The sequence below is a fragment of the Babylonia areolata genome, chromosome 18 (assembly GCF_041734735.1).
Source record: "Babylonia areolata isolate BAREFJ2019XMU chromosome 18, ASM4173473v1, whole genome shotgun sequence".
Classification (NCBI taxonomy): domain Eukaryota; kingdom Metazoa; phylum Mollusca; class Gastropoda; order Neogastropoda; family Buccinidae; genus Babylonia; species Babylonia areolata.
The window spans coordinates 42,706,853-42,723,323 of NC_134893.1; the positions used below are offsets into that span (position 1 = coordinate 42,706,853).

A 16,471-nucleotide genomic window follows, 5' to 3' on the forward strand; every position below is an offset into this window, starting at 1 on the left:
CAGAGACAGAGACAGACAGACAGACAGATACAGACAGACACGGAAAGAAAAAGAGAGACCAATAGACAGACAAACAGATAGAGACAGACACAGAGACAGACAAACAGACAGAGAAAGGCAGGAAGAGAAACAGAGACAGACACATAATGAAACAGAGTGACAGACAGTCGGACAGAGACAGACAGCGAGGGACAGACAGGCAAACAGACAGTCAGAGAAAGACAGGCAGACAGACAGACAGACAGACGGACAGGGCACTGACCGCTGTACGGTGCTGATGAGGACGAGGATGAGGGCGACAGTGATGATGCCCAGAACGATGATGACGATGATGAACACGATCTGCGCTTTATTGTCATCCGTTGACTCTGCTGGCTCCTTTATTGACTGAAACCCCCAGCAAGAAACACAGCACATGGCAATGACCACGGCAAAAAAAAACCTTGCCGTTATCAGTAAACATTCAAGGCCCATACAAGTTGACAACGTCAAACTTCCATGACTTTTCCACGACTTTTCCATGCCATTTTCATAAATTTCCATGAGTACTAATTAACTATTTTCATGCATAAAAGTGTTGGGTTTTTTTCCCCGAAGCCTCGTTAAATGGGAAAACAAACTCTCCTGAAGACTAGACGTGTTCCATTGATGAGGTTGAGGAAGCAAAGAGCTGAACTAAAAATAGACTGGGTACGCAATCTTGTGCTCACTCATGCTGAAGTTTTCGGCAGTTTTTTTTTGTTTGTTTTTTCGTGTTTTTGTTTTGGTTTTTGGTAGGTTTTATTTTTGTTTTTCTGAGCGACAGGTAGGCAGTGACAAGGTAAAAACAACAACAAAAAACAAAACAAAAACAAAAAACAACAACAAAAACACATAAAGATTTGTTTCTTTGGGAATTTTTTTTTTCTTAAAATATTTTTTTGTGAAGTCACATCAATCTGAGTTTCAGTTTCTGCTTCCTTCAGAAGGTTATTCTGCGCGTGCTTCAGTTTCTGTTCCAAGGAGGTGTCAAAGCACGCGGAATGAACTATAATATTATAATTTATGCAACACCATATCTGCTTTTTTTTTTTTGCTTTTTTTCTTTTTGGTGGGGTGGAGCAGACCTGAAATAGGCATAGTCGCTGGACAGTTGTTTTTTTTTGTTTGTTTGTTTGTTTTTAATAACACACCACATGTGAATATAAAACATGAAACTGAAATTAAATCACTTATTTAAAGAAAATCAACTTTGATGTAACGAATGTTAGACCTTACTTACCGACACACGGGCCCCTCCGTACTGCTGGATTATGGCTTGGACTTCCTGGTTGTAGTCAAAAGCGCTGGAATCCAAAATAACAATGTGCAATATCTACGAACGACGATGACTTGACGAATCACACGGAGAGAGTAATTCGCAACCACTGTTTTTTACCTTTCACTGTCTGATTTTGCATCTTCAGTCCTTTCTCAAGAAAGTATTGTCAATAATTCTCTTCTCCTTACGCCCTCTCCCCTTCTCTCTCTCTCTCTCTCTCTCTCTCTCTCTCTCTCTCTCTCTCTCTCTCTCTCTCTCTTTCAATGTAAAAAGAACAACTTTATAGTGGAGAAAAACAAATACCAGTAACAACTAAAACAAGCCTTCCGTTATTACAAAATATCACCGCAAAGATATATGTAGACGAATGTTAACAAACAGATTGATAACCAAACACACACACATCACACACACACACACACACACACACACACACACACACACACACACACACAATCTATCTATCTAGATATAGATAATATAAAATTATATATATATATATATATATATATATATATATATATATATACAACAAGAAGAAAAGACACAGAAAGCAAGAGAACCATATAAACCCTTCGAACACAATAAGAGAGAGAGAGACAGAGGGAGACAGAGAGAGGGAGAGACAGAGAGGGATGCCCGCGCACGCGCGCGTGTGTGTGAATGCGCATGAAACATGCTGGTGAGAAAAGGGACTGAGTATATAAACACAACAGGGACAAGACACAAACACATGACGGACATCAGAGCAAAACCTCAAGGCAGAATCAAGCCCCGTACCTGACAAGCTCGCTGGTGGGCACGATCTCTCCCGATGGTATGTACCGTGCATGGATAAACACGTCCGTTCTGAAACAAACCGATAACTAAAAAATCACATACATACATTCTGTGTGTGTGAGAGAGACAGACAGACAGACAGACAGAGCGTGCGCGCGCATGCGTGTCGTAAACGTGGTGGGGTGTCTAGGTGTTTTTGTTGTTGTTGTTGTTGTTTTTTTTTGTTTTTTTGTTTTTGTTTTTGTTTTGTTTTTCAATCTTGGCATTTACCAACAACCGAGACGGATTGCTGGAGTCCATCAGTGATCCTCCACAACCCTACCCAGAGTTACGAGGCCGATGACGATGACGAGGATTCATTAACAGGATGGTATTTTTTTCCCCCTCTTTAAGATTTCAGGAAAATATTCAGACAATTATTCTATCTAAAATTCTGGCCAGCTGTGGGGAGTTTCTCTACAAGAGTGCGAGTTTCGGCATCCAAGGGCGGGAAGCAAGGCCGAGGATCTGCTGTGGCTGGCTGTGCACGCTGATCTCCCCTCCCGTTCAGAGGAACGTAAAAAAAATAAATAAATTAATAAAAAATAATGGCTGACGGGAGATTTTTAAACACACATCCCAACTCCTAAACTTCGCTACCCCACCCCACCCCCCGCAATCCACCATGCGTGAATCAGTTTGTAGGGTGAAACGTTAAATCTACAGTTTATAAACGCTTCCTCCACTTCTTTGAGGAAAACTAAGACAGTATGACTTTTTTTTACACACACATACACACACACACACACACACACACACACACACACACAGAGAGAGAGAGAGAGAGAGAGAGAGAGAGAGAGAGAGAGAGAGAGAGAGAGATACATATATACTTTTTTATTTTTATTTTTAGAGAGAGAGACAGACAGAGACAGAGACACAGAGAGAGAGTGTGTGTGTGTGTGTGTGTGTGCGTGCGTGCGTGCTTACGTACGTGCGTGTGTCCGTGTCTGTGTGTCTGTGTCTGTGTAATGCACACACATAATTAGTCTACATATTATACATCTCGAAGCACTTGTGGAACGACACAACAGTAAACAATACTTCAGCACACGACACAGCACCACATCACACGACACAATACAACACTTCACAATACAAAACTAATCAAGGTAACAACATTACATGACACAACGCCACGACACAGAACACTACGCGACAACCGAAACACAAAGCAACACAACACACCACGCCACAAAACTATAAACACATCACCACATTACACTACGCAACGCGGCACAACACAACAGCACACAACACGCCCACCACAACACAATACACAACGCAATACGGCATAACACAACACAACACAACACAACAGCACACAACACGCCCACCACAACACAATACACAACGCAATACGGCATAACACAACACAACACAACAGCACACAACACGCCCACCACAACACAATACAACACAACACAACACAACAGCACACAACACGCCCACCACAACACAATACACAACACAATACGGCACAACACAACAGCACACACCACATCACAACACAACACAGCACCCTCACCTCAGTGGGTCAGGTGTGCCCTGGTCGGTGATGTGGGTGGCGATCTTGTCCGCGATGACCGTCATTCCCAGGGCCTCCCCTAGTCGCCTGCAACACGACAGTCCCTATGGTTTGTTGCGTTGCGTTGCGTTGCGTTGTGTTGTGTTGTGTTGTGTTGCATTGTGTTGCATTGTGTTGTGTTGTATTGTGTTGCGTTGCGTTGCGTTGTATTGTGTTGCGTTGTGTTGTATTGTGTTGCGTTGTGTTGCGTTGTGTTGTGCTGTGTTGCGCTGCATTGCACTTGTGTTGCTTTGTGCATTATATTGTATTGTATTGTATTGTATTGTCTTGTTGTGTTGTATTGTGTTGTGTTGTGTTGCGTTGTGTTGTGCTGTGTTGCGCTACACTGCACTTTACTGTGTTGCGTTGTGCATTATATTGCATTGTATTGTATTGTGTTGTATTGTATTGTCTTGTATTGTATTGTATCGCTGGTCCCAGTCTTCAGCAACACAGTGGCACTAGTGATGAAGAACAAAGATGACGTCATGAATGGAGCTGTGGTGGTACTGAGGTAATGCGTCCGACTAGGGTAGTGAATCTCCACCTGGTTCGAAACTCTAACCAGATTGACTTCTTTTTTTGTGTGTGTGCTTGTTTTGGCTCTCCCCTCTTCGGCTTGACCTTGAGTGATGGTCTGGATATTGGTCTTTCGGACCAGACAATAAACTAAGGTCCTGAGTGCAGTATGCATTTAGCGCACGTAAAGGAACCCAAGGCTAGAAAAAGAGTCGTCCTTGGTAGGATTTCCTTTTTTCTGTAGAAATAAGTGGCGATGCACGATGGCAATGCATTCTATCCAAACAGAGCAGTCGGAATTTCACAAAGACATATAAATATCTGTTGTAACCGCAACAACAACAACAACAAAAGTAAAATAGCACACTAATATACTTGTGTGTGAGTGCGCTCGCGAGATTAAAGCTTGACTGACTGATACAGGAAACGAATGACAATCGCCTGAAGGCAGCTGTCAGTCGGCTCCACCCAGGTAGGCAGCCTGTTATGCGTGAAAATGACTGTGTTTGTAAACCGCTTTGTGTTTGGTCTCTGACCGAAAATAACAAGACGAAGACGAAGAAGAAGAAGAAGAAGAAGAAGGAGGAGAACAAGAACAAGAAGAAGGAGGAGGGGGAGAAGAAGAAGAAGGAGGAGGAGAACAAGAACGAGAAGAAGGAGGAGGGGGGAGAAGAAGAAGATGAAGAAGCAGGAGGAGAAGAAGAAGAAGAAGCAGGAGGAGAACAAGAACGAGAAGGAGGAGGAGGGGGGAGAAGAAGAAGAAGAAGCAGGAGGAGAAGAAGAAGAAGAAGAAGAAGCAGGAGGAGGAGGAGGAGAAGGAGGAGGAGAACAAGAACGAGAAGGAGGAGAAGGGAGAAGAAGAAGAAGCAGGGGGAGAAGGGGGAGAAGAAGAAGGAGGAGATGGGCGAGGAAGAGGAGAAGGAGGAGGAGGAGGAGGAGGAGGAAGAGGAGAAGAAGAAGAAGAAAACAACGAAGCGCAGTGCAGCCACTGACTTGACCATCTCTCCCTTGATGAGGTTGACCTCGTTGGGGTCTTTGTTGAAGATCAGTTTGATCCGCTGCAGGTCGCTCACCAGGTAAATCTGTCACACAGGTAGGTAGAATTTGTAAATCGTCAATGAAGATTACGATAAAACAGAAATTGGTGGATTTTTTCCCCTTCAAATATAAAAGTTCCTTTTCTTTTGCAAATACACCATGAACAATAAGTCATACATCTACATGACTAATTTTAATTTTAACTTCAATATCTAAACTTCGATTGCGACGTGATGTGGGTATAAACCTGTTCAAACGTGGGCAAAAATTAGGGAAAAAAACACACACAAAAACCTACAAAACAACCACATCCACAACTAAAAAAAAAATTAAATACAAGTAAAACAACACACACACGAACAAACACGCACACCCGAACGCATGGACGCAAATCCCCCCCCCCCCCCCCCCCAACCGCCACACATAAACATACACAAGCAAGCGAACACACACACACACACACACACATCCCCACCACCACCCACCCATCCCCCCCCCCCCACCCCACACACACACACATATATATATATTACCGTGAGGTTGGCAGTGTCGGTCATGTTGTCTGAATCAAAGGCCTGCACGGTCAGCACGAAGTTGCCGCTTTCGTCAGACCGGAAGATGCGGCGAGTCACCACGGACCCGTTGACCGACACGGCGAACGTGGAGTCCGGGCCCTGTGGGCTCGAGTTCGGAGCCCGGAATTTGAGCAGCCTGTACTGGTGCTTGCTGTTCTCGGCCGTGTCCTGGTCGCTGGTGTATTTCTGCATGAAACGTGTTGTTGGTGTTGGTGGTTGTGGTGTTGGTGGTGGTGGCGTGGTGGTTGTGGTGGTGTTGCGTTGTGTTGCGTTGCGCTGGGTTGCATTGTGTTGCGTTGCGTTGCGATGGACTGTATTGTATTGTATTTCGTTGAGTTGTGTTGCGTTGCGTTGCGTTGCAATGGACTGTATTGCATTGTTTATATATATATATATATATAGAGAGAGAGAGAGAGAGAGAGAGAGAGAGAGAGAGAGAGAGAAAGAGAGAGAGAGAGAGAGAGAGAGAGAGAGAGAGAGATTCATTCATTTATTTATTTATTTATTCATCAACATATGATGCACTCACCGCTAGGTTGGTGACCACAGTGCCGATATCCACGTTGTAGAGTAGGCCCACCGTCAGAGCGTCCTTGTCGAACACCGGGGGGTGGTTGTTGATGTCCCGCACCCCCACCCTCACCTTCAGCACGCTGTTGACGCCGCCACTGCTGCTGCTGCTGGTGTCGTTGTTGCTGCTGTTGGCGCCGGACGTGAAGTGGCCCTCGTCCAGGGAGCAGTTCTTGGTGGCCTTGACCTCCAGGCTGACTTCCTGTGTCTGTGTTCTGTCCAGCGGGGTCAGAAGGCGGAGCTCCCCGGAGGTCTTGTTCAGCGTGAAGGAGGACAGCAGGTCTCCTCCTGCCGTCCACGCATGCACACACGCACATTCACACACACATATAAATCAACACAGAAAAGCAAAGCACAGCGCCCCACACCCCACACCCCCGACACACACACACACACACACACACACACACAACAAAGCACAGCACAGCGGCCCCCACCCCCACCTCCCTCGACCCCAGACACACACACAGACACAGACGCGCGCGCGCGCGCGCTCAAACATAAACACAGACTCTCACACACAAAACACGGCACAGTGCAGCATAGCAGAGCACAGGAACGGCACGACACGGCACGGCACGGAACGGCACACACACACACACACACACACACAATCCACCCGCCATCCTCCCCAGCCCCCACACCCCAACCCTAACCCTTCTCCCCCCGCCCCGACCACCCCCACACACAGACGCTCACCATACAGGTAGTAACAGGCGACCCGGTTTTCGGGGTCGCGATCAATGTCTGTGGAGATGTTGACGAAGCCCACGGGCACGTCTGCCGCCATCTCCTGAACGCTGAGGTCCAGCACCGCCCCTGGGGCAAACTGTGGCGAGTTGTCGTCCTTGTCCCGCAGGTAAACGATGAAGGGGATGACTGTGGTCAGGGAGACCAGCTCCCCTTGGTCCTGGGCTCTCAGGTTGATCTGTCGTCCAACAGGGAGGTGGGTGGGTGGGTGGATGGATGGATGGATGGAAGGATGATAACAGCAATACCAACAACAATGATAACAACAATAATGATAACAGTAACAATTACAACAGCAACAACAACAATAACAACAATGATACTACTACTACTACTTCTACTACTGCTAATAATAATAATAACTATGATAATACTAATAATTCTCCTTCGTTCCTGGGCTGCGACTCCATCATTATCGTCATCATCATGGTAATGATAATGATAACAACAACAATAACAACAACAATAATAATAATTATCATCATCATCATCATCATAATCATAATAATCATAATGATAACAGTGATAATTCTCCTTTGTTTGTGGGCTGCGACTCCATAATAACAATGATGATGATGATAATAATAATAATAATAATAATGATAAGAAGAAGAAGAAGAAACAATTCTTCGTTCGTGGACTGCAACTTCCATGCTCACTCATGTACACAAGTGGGCTTTTACGTGTGGGACCATGTAAGCAGTCATACTCTGTTTTCAGGGGATAATAATAATAATAATGATAACGATAATACTGATGATGATGTGATGACGAATTATGGTAGTAGTAGTAGTAGTAGTAGTAGTAGTAGTAGTAGTAGTAGTAGTAGTATGAAGAAGTAGTAGTATGAAGAAGAACAAGAAGAAGATTTTTATACAGCGCTTTCAAACCTCACAAAGCGCTTCATAATAACACGTTAGAAACAAACCAAACTAGCAGCACACACAAGCACGCACGCATGCTCACACAAACGTATTCTCAGTATTACGTGTAATTTTGACAACTTCAGCTCATGTCATGGCATTACTGGTTGTGTGCTGCTAAGTTCTGTTTGTGATAGCGTACACGTAATTATTTGAACAGCGTGATAACCATTGTCACCTCCTTTGACGTATGCATGCAGGACGCGCCTGAGTGAGCTTTTTGATTTGACCTCTTCCCGAACCCGATTTCATTTTTGTATTGTGCCCCAAACCGACGTTCATCAAACATTTCTGTGTTCTGACGGTCTCTCTTTGTTTCTCTTTCTGTATCGTCCCCCCCCCTCCCCCATCTCTCTCTCTCTCTCTCTCTCTCTCTCTCTCTCTCTCCTCCCCTCACACCATCCCACGCACATAATGAGAAAGGTTGAGAGACAAAAAATAGACCGACAAATAAAATTTTTGATTTGAGATAACGACACAAAGACAGAGGGAGATCGCGTATTCAAACGTGTGTGTGTGTGTGTGTGTGTGGGTGTGTGTGTGTGTGTGTGGGTGTGGGTGTGTGTGTGTGTGTGTGGGTGTGGGTGTGTGTGTGTGTGTGTGGGTGTGGGTGTGTGTGTGGGTGTGGGTGTGTGTGTGGGTGTGGGTGTGTGTGTGTGGGTGTGTGTGTGGGTGTGGGTGTGTGGGTGTGTGTGTGTGTGTGTGGGTGTGTGTGTGTGTGTGTGTGTGTGTGTGGGTGTGTGTGTGTGTGTGTGTGTGGGTGTGGGTGTGGGTGTGTGTGTGTATGTGTGTGTGCAGTGCGTGCATGTGTGAATATGCACAAGTTTTTAAACTGATATGCACTTGTTTGTTTGTGTCCTAATTTCTACTGTATCTGTGTTTGTGTATGATTTTCGATTTATGTTCGTACCTTGTTATATACTATACCCCCCCACCCCCCACCCCCCACCTCCGCCCCTCCTCCCCCCCTCCTCCCCCCTCCTCCCTCCCCCAATATTCCTTGTGACCCAGGTACACTTGGTAATAAAGACATTCTATTCTAATCTATTCTGTTCTATTCTATAACTTTTCCCCAACCCACCCTTCAAAAACGAAACCCATCATCTTGACACCAAAAAACATGACCAAACTAGGAATCAAACAAACCCCCTCAACAAAACAAACAACAAAAACAATAAAAAATAAAAAAAACTAACACAGAACGACAATAGCAAATCCTGTCCCTCACCTGATAGGCGTCCTTGCCCTCATCACAGTCCAGGCGAACTCTGTTGGACAAGTTACCGGACCTGGGGAAATAATAATTATTATCATAAAATTATTATCACTTAAAATACATATAAGAAAAAAACTATAATAATCTGCAATTTTATAGAGCTTACTCTGTTCCTCTTAGAGCATAAACAGTACATGCAGTATGAACACCATACAGGAATATGCTGGGAAAAAATGTTGAAATACAAACACGCTAGAATTTTTTTTTTTTTAATAAAAAATAAAAACAAACAGTTTAACATCAGCCAGGTCCCATGCACCTCTCTCATTGATGATGATAACAATAATGATAACTGCAGTCATATGCCTCTCTGTGGAGAGGTAGTATCAATTAATGTCTTTTTTTTTTGTTAGACTAAAAAGTAATATCGGGTCACTCTATGGAAGAAAAACTTGTAACCTATTCTCCTGCTTCTTGCCTCCCTTACCCCCACCCCCCCTTTTTTTTTTTCTTTTTTTTTTAAATTACTCTCAGAAATTTGTAACGTCAACCACTGCGGTCACATGCCACTTTGTGGAGGGACAGCTTGCAATATCTTCTCTTTTTTTTTTAAATTAAAATCCCAGATATATGTAACGTCATATGTCACTATATGGAGTGACAGTTTTTGGTTTGTTATGGGTTTTTTTGTGAGGGGGGGGCAGGGTACTGTGACCCCTCCACTCAGTTCACCGACGCTACACTGTCAGCCGATTATGTTTGGGGTGGGGGGTTTTTCTCTCTCTCAGCACACTCTCCTACTCCACGTATCCCTGAGCCACCCTCCACACCCACAGAGAGTGTGTGTGTGCTGAAACTGAACGAAGGCGCATGCACATGTGTTAATCAAATCACCTTACAGTGAACAGACAAGGGAACCGGCAAGAGAAGAAGAACCCACCTGCTGTCCACCTGGAAGCTGAGGAAGGCGCTGTCCAGGTCCGGGTCCAGGTAGAAGAGCACCTGGCCGTTCACACCTGTGTCCGAGTCATTGGCCACCAGCTGCATGATGAACGTGCCTATCGCCTCCTCCTGCAGGGTGTGTGTGGAGTTTGGGGGGGGGAGAGAGTATGGGGCAGAAGAGGGGGGGGGAGAGGCGGGTTAGACAGGTGCTCAGGTAAAACAAAATCTAGAATTATTATTATTACAAGCATTTACGCCTACTCTTGAAAATAAGCCCTAAGCGTTTACAAAATAGAACACATATGTAAATATCAAATAGGAAAAATTGAACACAAGATACCAAACATCGTTGAAAACTATTCATCCACCTACCCCACCCCCAACAATACATACAAGCGCAAGCGCACGCATACACACAAGTCATAGCACACGTAATATAGTACACGATCAAAAATACCACCAACAAATCCTGAAACTATCAAAACCCACAAATAATGTGGTGGTCGTGTGAATCGGACGGATAGTTATGGAGGTGGAAGTAAAGTGATGATTGCATGTATGAGCACAAGGAAACACACACACACACACACACACACACACACACACACACACACACACACACACACACGAACACACACACACACACACACACGAACACACACACGCACCCACGCACGCACAAATCCTCACTGCCCCACACACGAACACTTATCCCCCCCAATACACACACACACACACACACACACACACACACGAACACACACACGCACGCACACATCCTCACTCCCCCACAGACGAACACTTATCCCCCACCCCCACCCACCCACACACTCCCCCAACCACACACACACACACACACACACACACACAGCCTCCCCCAACCACACACACACACACCTCATCTATTGTGATGTTGGGCACCAGCCCTGCAGTGGTGTTGACCTGACCTTGGTCAGGGGTCACGAACCGGGGCGGCTTCAGGTTCACGTCCTTGACCTTCACCGTCACCATCGTCGTCGCGTTGCGCGGCTCTGCCCCTCTGTCGGAGGCCATGAAAGTCACATTGAACGAACCTGGGTGGCCAATCAGCGAGGCGCTGACGTACACCTCTCCGGTCGTGTCCTGGATGCCGAAGAGGGGCGGCGACGGGGGGGAGGTGGGGGGGTCGATGCTGGTCACGTGGTAGCGGACCTCGCCGTTCTTCCCTTGGTCCGCGTCTCTGGCCGTCAGGGTCATCAGTGTCGTCGTGTTGACAGCAGCATTTTCCTGAAAGGAGTTATATCTACATAATTATGTACTTAAATATGCATTCCTGTGGTTGTGTGTGTGTTCCAAAGGCGACCAGCCCGATCAGCAAGTGCCTCAGACCCAGATGAAGGCCCAGGGGGGACTGTCGTCTTCTCCATGACGGTATGCACGTGCGTGTGTGAATACCCTTTCAGTTTCAGTTTCTCAAGGAGGCGTCACTGCGGTCGGACAAATCCATATACGCTACACCACATCTGCTAGGCAGACGGATGCCTGACCAGCAGCATAACCCAACGCGCTTTGTCGGGCCTTGAGTGCATGCTTATATATTTGTGTACCTATCAGAGTAGATTTCTTCCTTTTTTCTGAAGGAAGGGGAAGGAAGGTGACGGAATGGTTAATATAGGAAGATTATCTGTCAGTAAGGGTCTATGGTTCGAAAATCAGAGTCCAGTTATCCGGGTGAGACGAGAAACACCGAGGTCCCGTGCGCAACACGCATTTGGTGCAAACCCATGGCAACAAAAGTGCTTTCTTCTGGCAAACTTATCCAGAAGAAAACCAACTCTGATATGCAAACAAATAAATATGCATGCACTCAAGACCTGACTATGCTGCTGGACAGGAACCTGCTTAGCAGATATGGTGTAGAGTATATAGATTTGTCCGAGCACAGTGACCCTTCCTTGAGAAACTGAAACCCGCTTTCCTGAAAAGTGGAGTGGTGGTCTAGTTGTAATGCGTCCACCTGGGAAGCGAGAGAATGTGAGTGTGCGGAGTGGAGCCTCACACTTGCCAGAATTTTCTCTCCTCCACTCGACCATTGAGTGCTGGTCTGGACGTTCAGATGTGTCGATAAATCGATGTCCTGTGTGTAGCACGAACTTAACGCACGTATAAAAAAAAAACAACTAAAACAAACAAAAACTGCATTAAGAGAGGTGACCCTGGCAAAATTCTGTAGAAAAAAACCATCTGAGAGAAAAACATAGATAGACAGACAGAAACTAGGATCACGCTGCACTGTAGCGACACGCTCCTCGCGTAGATAAAAGCCCGAATCTCATACAGAAAAATCTGACATGACAAGAAAAAGCAGTACAATACAGCACAGCACAATACAATACAAAACAATAAAATACAAAAGTGGAAATATCATTTAAACAGCACAAGACAGCTGCACCATAATCATAAACGTTTGCGAATATTTCTCGTTCACACATTTTTCCTCAGTTCGTGTTAAAGGCTTAAAATACTGAGTGGTTAGAGCGTGGAACATTCAAACTCAGGGTCCTGGAGCCAGCTGCATTGGTTGGTTCTAACGTTTTGACAGTTACACGTGACTAAATGCCGATGTTGACCGAACTACGCCATTGGTCAAACTACACACAGTTTGTAGCGGGTTACGACCGTACTAGGCTCTTCCGTCCAAGCAATGCAACTGGCTCCTGGGGCCTTGTGCATGAAACCTTACTACCGTGGGTGGCAACAACGCCGAGGCTACAACTGTGTAGTTGCTTACTTATGTCATTCGTAGCAGAGAATGCACGAAGACTTTACTTGAAGGTTACTACGAAGTTGGTAACAAAGGAGAGCGCTGTTTTAACTCACTCAGTACGGCCAGTCATCTCTTCTCCTCTACACAGACCCCTCGGATGTCCAGTGGGTGTCTGAATGACCCAACCTTTAGCTTCCGTCGTCGGAATTGTGGTATTCTTTGTCAACATTCACCTCTTCAGTGTAAGAGCCTTCCGCTTGCAATATTTTGATGATGGTAATTGGGGTGAAACGCTGTTAACGTCGTCTCTTTCGCTGTTCGTATGGAGAGAGTTAAGCTTCGGAAATGCACGAAACTGCCAGTCAAAAGACATGTGCACAGACGGTTTTTGCAGTCATTTCCTGCTTGCAGATGGAGAAACGTCAAGAAAAAAATAATTAATGTGTGAAAATGCGGTACGTTTGGAAGTGCTGCACACGGAATACAGGATAGCACAAAGAGCGAAGACTGCTAGCATCTGAGGAAGAAAACATGGGCACGGATTACACTTGAACTCTGTTGACAGGCAAAGCAGGCAAGTCGTCAAGTTTTACTTTCAAACTTATGATGAGTTTTGTTTTCAACATGCGACGGGTGCAATAGCTGAATGGTTAAAGCGTTGGACTTTCAATCTGAGGGTCCCGGGTTCGAATCACGGTGACTGCGCCTGGTGGGTAAAGGGTTGAGATTTTTACGATCTCCCAGGTCAACATATGTGCAGACCTGTCAGTGCCTGAACCTCCTTCGTGTGTGTATACGCAAGCAGAAGATCAAATACGCACGTTAAAGATCCTGTAATCTATGTCAGCGTTCGGTGGGTTATGAAAACAAGAACATACCCAGCATGCACACACCCCGAAAGCGGAGTATGCCTGCCTAAATGGCGGGTTAAAAACGGTCATGCACGTAAAAGCCCACTCGCGTATATACGAGTGAACGTGGGAGTTGCAGCCCACGAACGCAGAAGAAGAAGTTCACAACATGCATTAAATTTCCAAATTAGACCTAATTAATGTGCGCTTATTTTACAACAGCACTGAAGTAATACAAGAGCCCCCACCCCCCCACTCCCAGCCCCCCGCCACCTCCCAAAACGACACATGCACGCCCCCCCCACCCCCCACCTACCCCTACACACACACACACCACACACCTCACCTGCACAGCCACCTGAGGCAGGTGTTGCAGGAAGACGGGGCTGTTGTCGTTGACGTCCTGCACCACCACCTTCACCGTGTGGCGTGCGGAGCGCCGCTGGTTGGGGTCAGCCGCATTCACGCTGTCACTGGCCACCACCACCAACGTGAACCGCTCGTCGCCCGTGTCTCTGTCTATGTCTCCCTGCACCGTCAGCTCTCCCTGGTAATAGATAAATGAATAGATAAAAGAACGAATAAATACATAAATAGATAAATTGATGAATGAATGAATAAATAAATAAATAAATAAATAAATAAATAAGTGAATAAATAAATGAATGAATGAATAAAGAAATAAATAAATGAATAAGTTAATGAATGAATAGATAAACTGATAAATGTATAAATATAATAAAGGAATGAATTAATCGATGAATGAATAATAAAAGTGAATGAATGAATAAATAAATAAATGGATGAATGAATAAATAAATAAATGATAAATAAATAAATGAGTGAATGAATGATTTTTTAAATGAATGAATAAATGAAAAAATAAATAAATAAACGAATGGATGAATGAATAGATAGATAAATAAATAAATAAATAAATAAATAAATAAATAAAAACACAAACAAGAAGAAGGAGAACATGCAGCCTGCTTTCAGTCTGTGTCTCTGGATGCACTTTAATCCATGATGTGTGTACATAAGCTTACAGATGGGCCAACAGCAAAGTGAGAGCTGTATTATCAATGGTTTCTCCACTGCAATGGGAAGTCATTTGCAGCTTAATCTTTCGTGAAGGACTCTGACTCTCAAACTAGGAGGCAAGGTTGCACTGGTTCTTGGTGCTGCAGCCTAAGATGCTAGCTGGCCTTTGCGAACACACCGAAAACCTCTTTTGCCGAGAGTGATCCGGGATGTAAACTGACCAAGACACTCTCCACTATAATCCAATTCTAGCCCAGATGTACAGCAGCTGCCTCCTCTGCTGTTCTGATAAAAGGGGAGAGAGAGAGAGAGAGGGCTGTTCATTTCTTAAGATGTATTTTATATATTCATTCACTAATTTAATCATCTGTTTTCTTATAGTACCTCGTTGTCAATTCTGTTAAAGGGAGGACAAAAAACCTACAACACACACACACACACACACACACACACACACACACACACACACACCAAAGACTACTTACCGAACTAGGATCAATACCGAATCTGCCCGAATAATCGTTCTCCAGCGAATAAGCCACGGTGCCGAAGTCGCCTGAATCGAGGTCCGTGGCAGTGAACGTGGCCAAAGGCGTGTCGCGTGGCGCGTGCTCTGTGACGTTCACCTCTTCCGCCTGGTTGTCTGCGAAGACGGGAGAGTTGTCGTTCATGTCCGTGATGGTCAGGACGATGGTGGTCAGGTTGTAGTACTTCTCACTCGTGGCCGTTTCTTGGGCTCGAATCTTTTGCGAGAATGAAGACACAGTGCGGTGATGATGATGATGATGATGATGATGATGATGATGATGATAAGAAGAAGAAGAAGGGTGAATATGGGTGATGATGATGATGGTGAGGAGAAGAAGAAGAAGAAGAAGAATGTTTATTCATTCAGCATTCACCATTGACTCGAATCGCGTTTAAAAACAATACATGTGAAATGAATAAGGTGCATGAATATATAAATACGACACTGAAGTTAGAAAATCGACAAAAAAAAAGAACACACACACCAAAAAAAAACCAAACAAACAACAAAGCAAAACAAAAAAAACCCGACTTTACAACAATGTAACATCACTCACAACACACACACATCTCTTCCACTTGCCACCCTCCTCTCCCCCTCACCCCCACACACCACATATTGATTTAAGCAATCGTCATCTTTTTTAATGTAATCAGTACTGATGTGTTTGTGGATGAACACACACACACACACACACACACACACACACACACGCGCACACACGCACACACACGCACTCACGCGCGCGCGCGCACACACACACACCCCCCACGACACGCACGCACGCACGCACGCACACACACACACGCACGCACTCTCACAAACACGTACGCACGCACTCACACATACACGCACGCACTGTCACACATACGCATGCACGCACTCACACACACACGCGCGCGCGCGCACGCACACACACACACACACCAGAAGATCATAAAACAGATCAATGCACACACACAACACAACACAACTCACAGACACACACACACGCACACACACACACACACGCACGCACGCACACACGCACGCACGCACGCACACACACACACACACACACACACACAACACAACGCAACACACAC

General features: G+C 45.3%; 1 protein-coding gene across 3 annotated transcripts in view; it reads right to left on the minus strand.

Annotated features, from left to right (window-relative positions):
• The window catches only part of LOC143292782 (cadherin-23-like), a 57,521-nt gene that overhangs the window by 6,559 nt on the left and 34,491 nt on the right, over positions 1 to 16,471 (minus strand). For all 3 annotated transcript variants that reach the window (XM_076603349.1, XM_076603347.1, XM_076603348.1), the window contains 13 exons: positions 15,343 to 15,600; positions 14,163 to 14,363; positions 11,117 to 11,485; positions 10,218 to 10,348; positions 9,290 to 9,350; positions 7,088 to 7,316; positions 6,348 to 6,676; positions 5,777 to 6,004; positions 5,199 to 5,287; positions 3,648 to 3,734; positions 2,081 to 2,149; positions 1,262 to 1,325; positions 263 to 387 (listed from right to left, as the gene is read on the minus strand). In XM_076603349.1, coding sequence (XP_076459464.1) covers positions 263 to 387; positions 1,262 to 1,325; positions 2,081 to 2,149; positions 3,648 to 3,734; positions 5,199 to 5,287; positions 5,777 to 6,004; positions 6,348 to 6,676; positions 7,088 to 7,316; positions 9,290 to 9,350; positions 10,218 to 10,348; positions 11,117 to 11,485; positions 14,163 to 14,363; positions 15,343 to 15,600 — 2,240 coding nt within the window. The remainder of the gene's footprint in view (positions 1 to 262; positions 388 to 1,261; positions 1,326 to 2,080; positions 2,150 to 3,647; positions 3,735 to 5,198; positions 5,288 to 5,776; positions 6,005 to 6,347; positions 6,677 to 7,087; positions 7,317 to 9,289; positions 9,351 to 10,217; positions 10,349 to 11,116; positions 11,486 to 14,162; positions 14,364 to 15,342; positions 15,601 to 16,471) is intronic.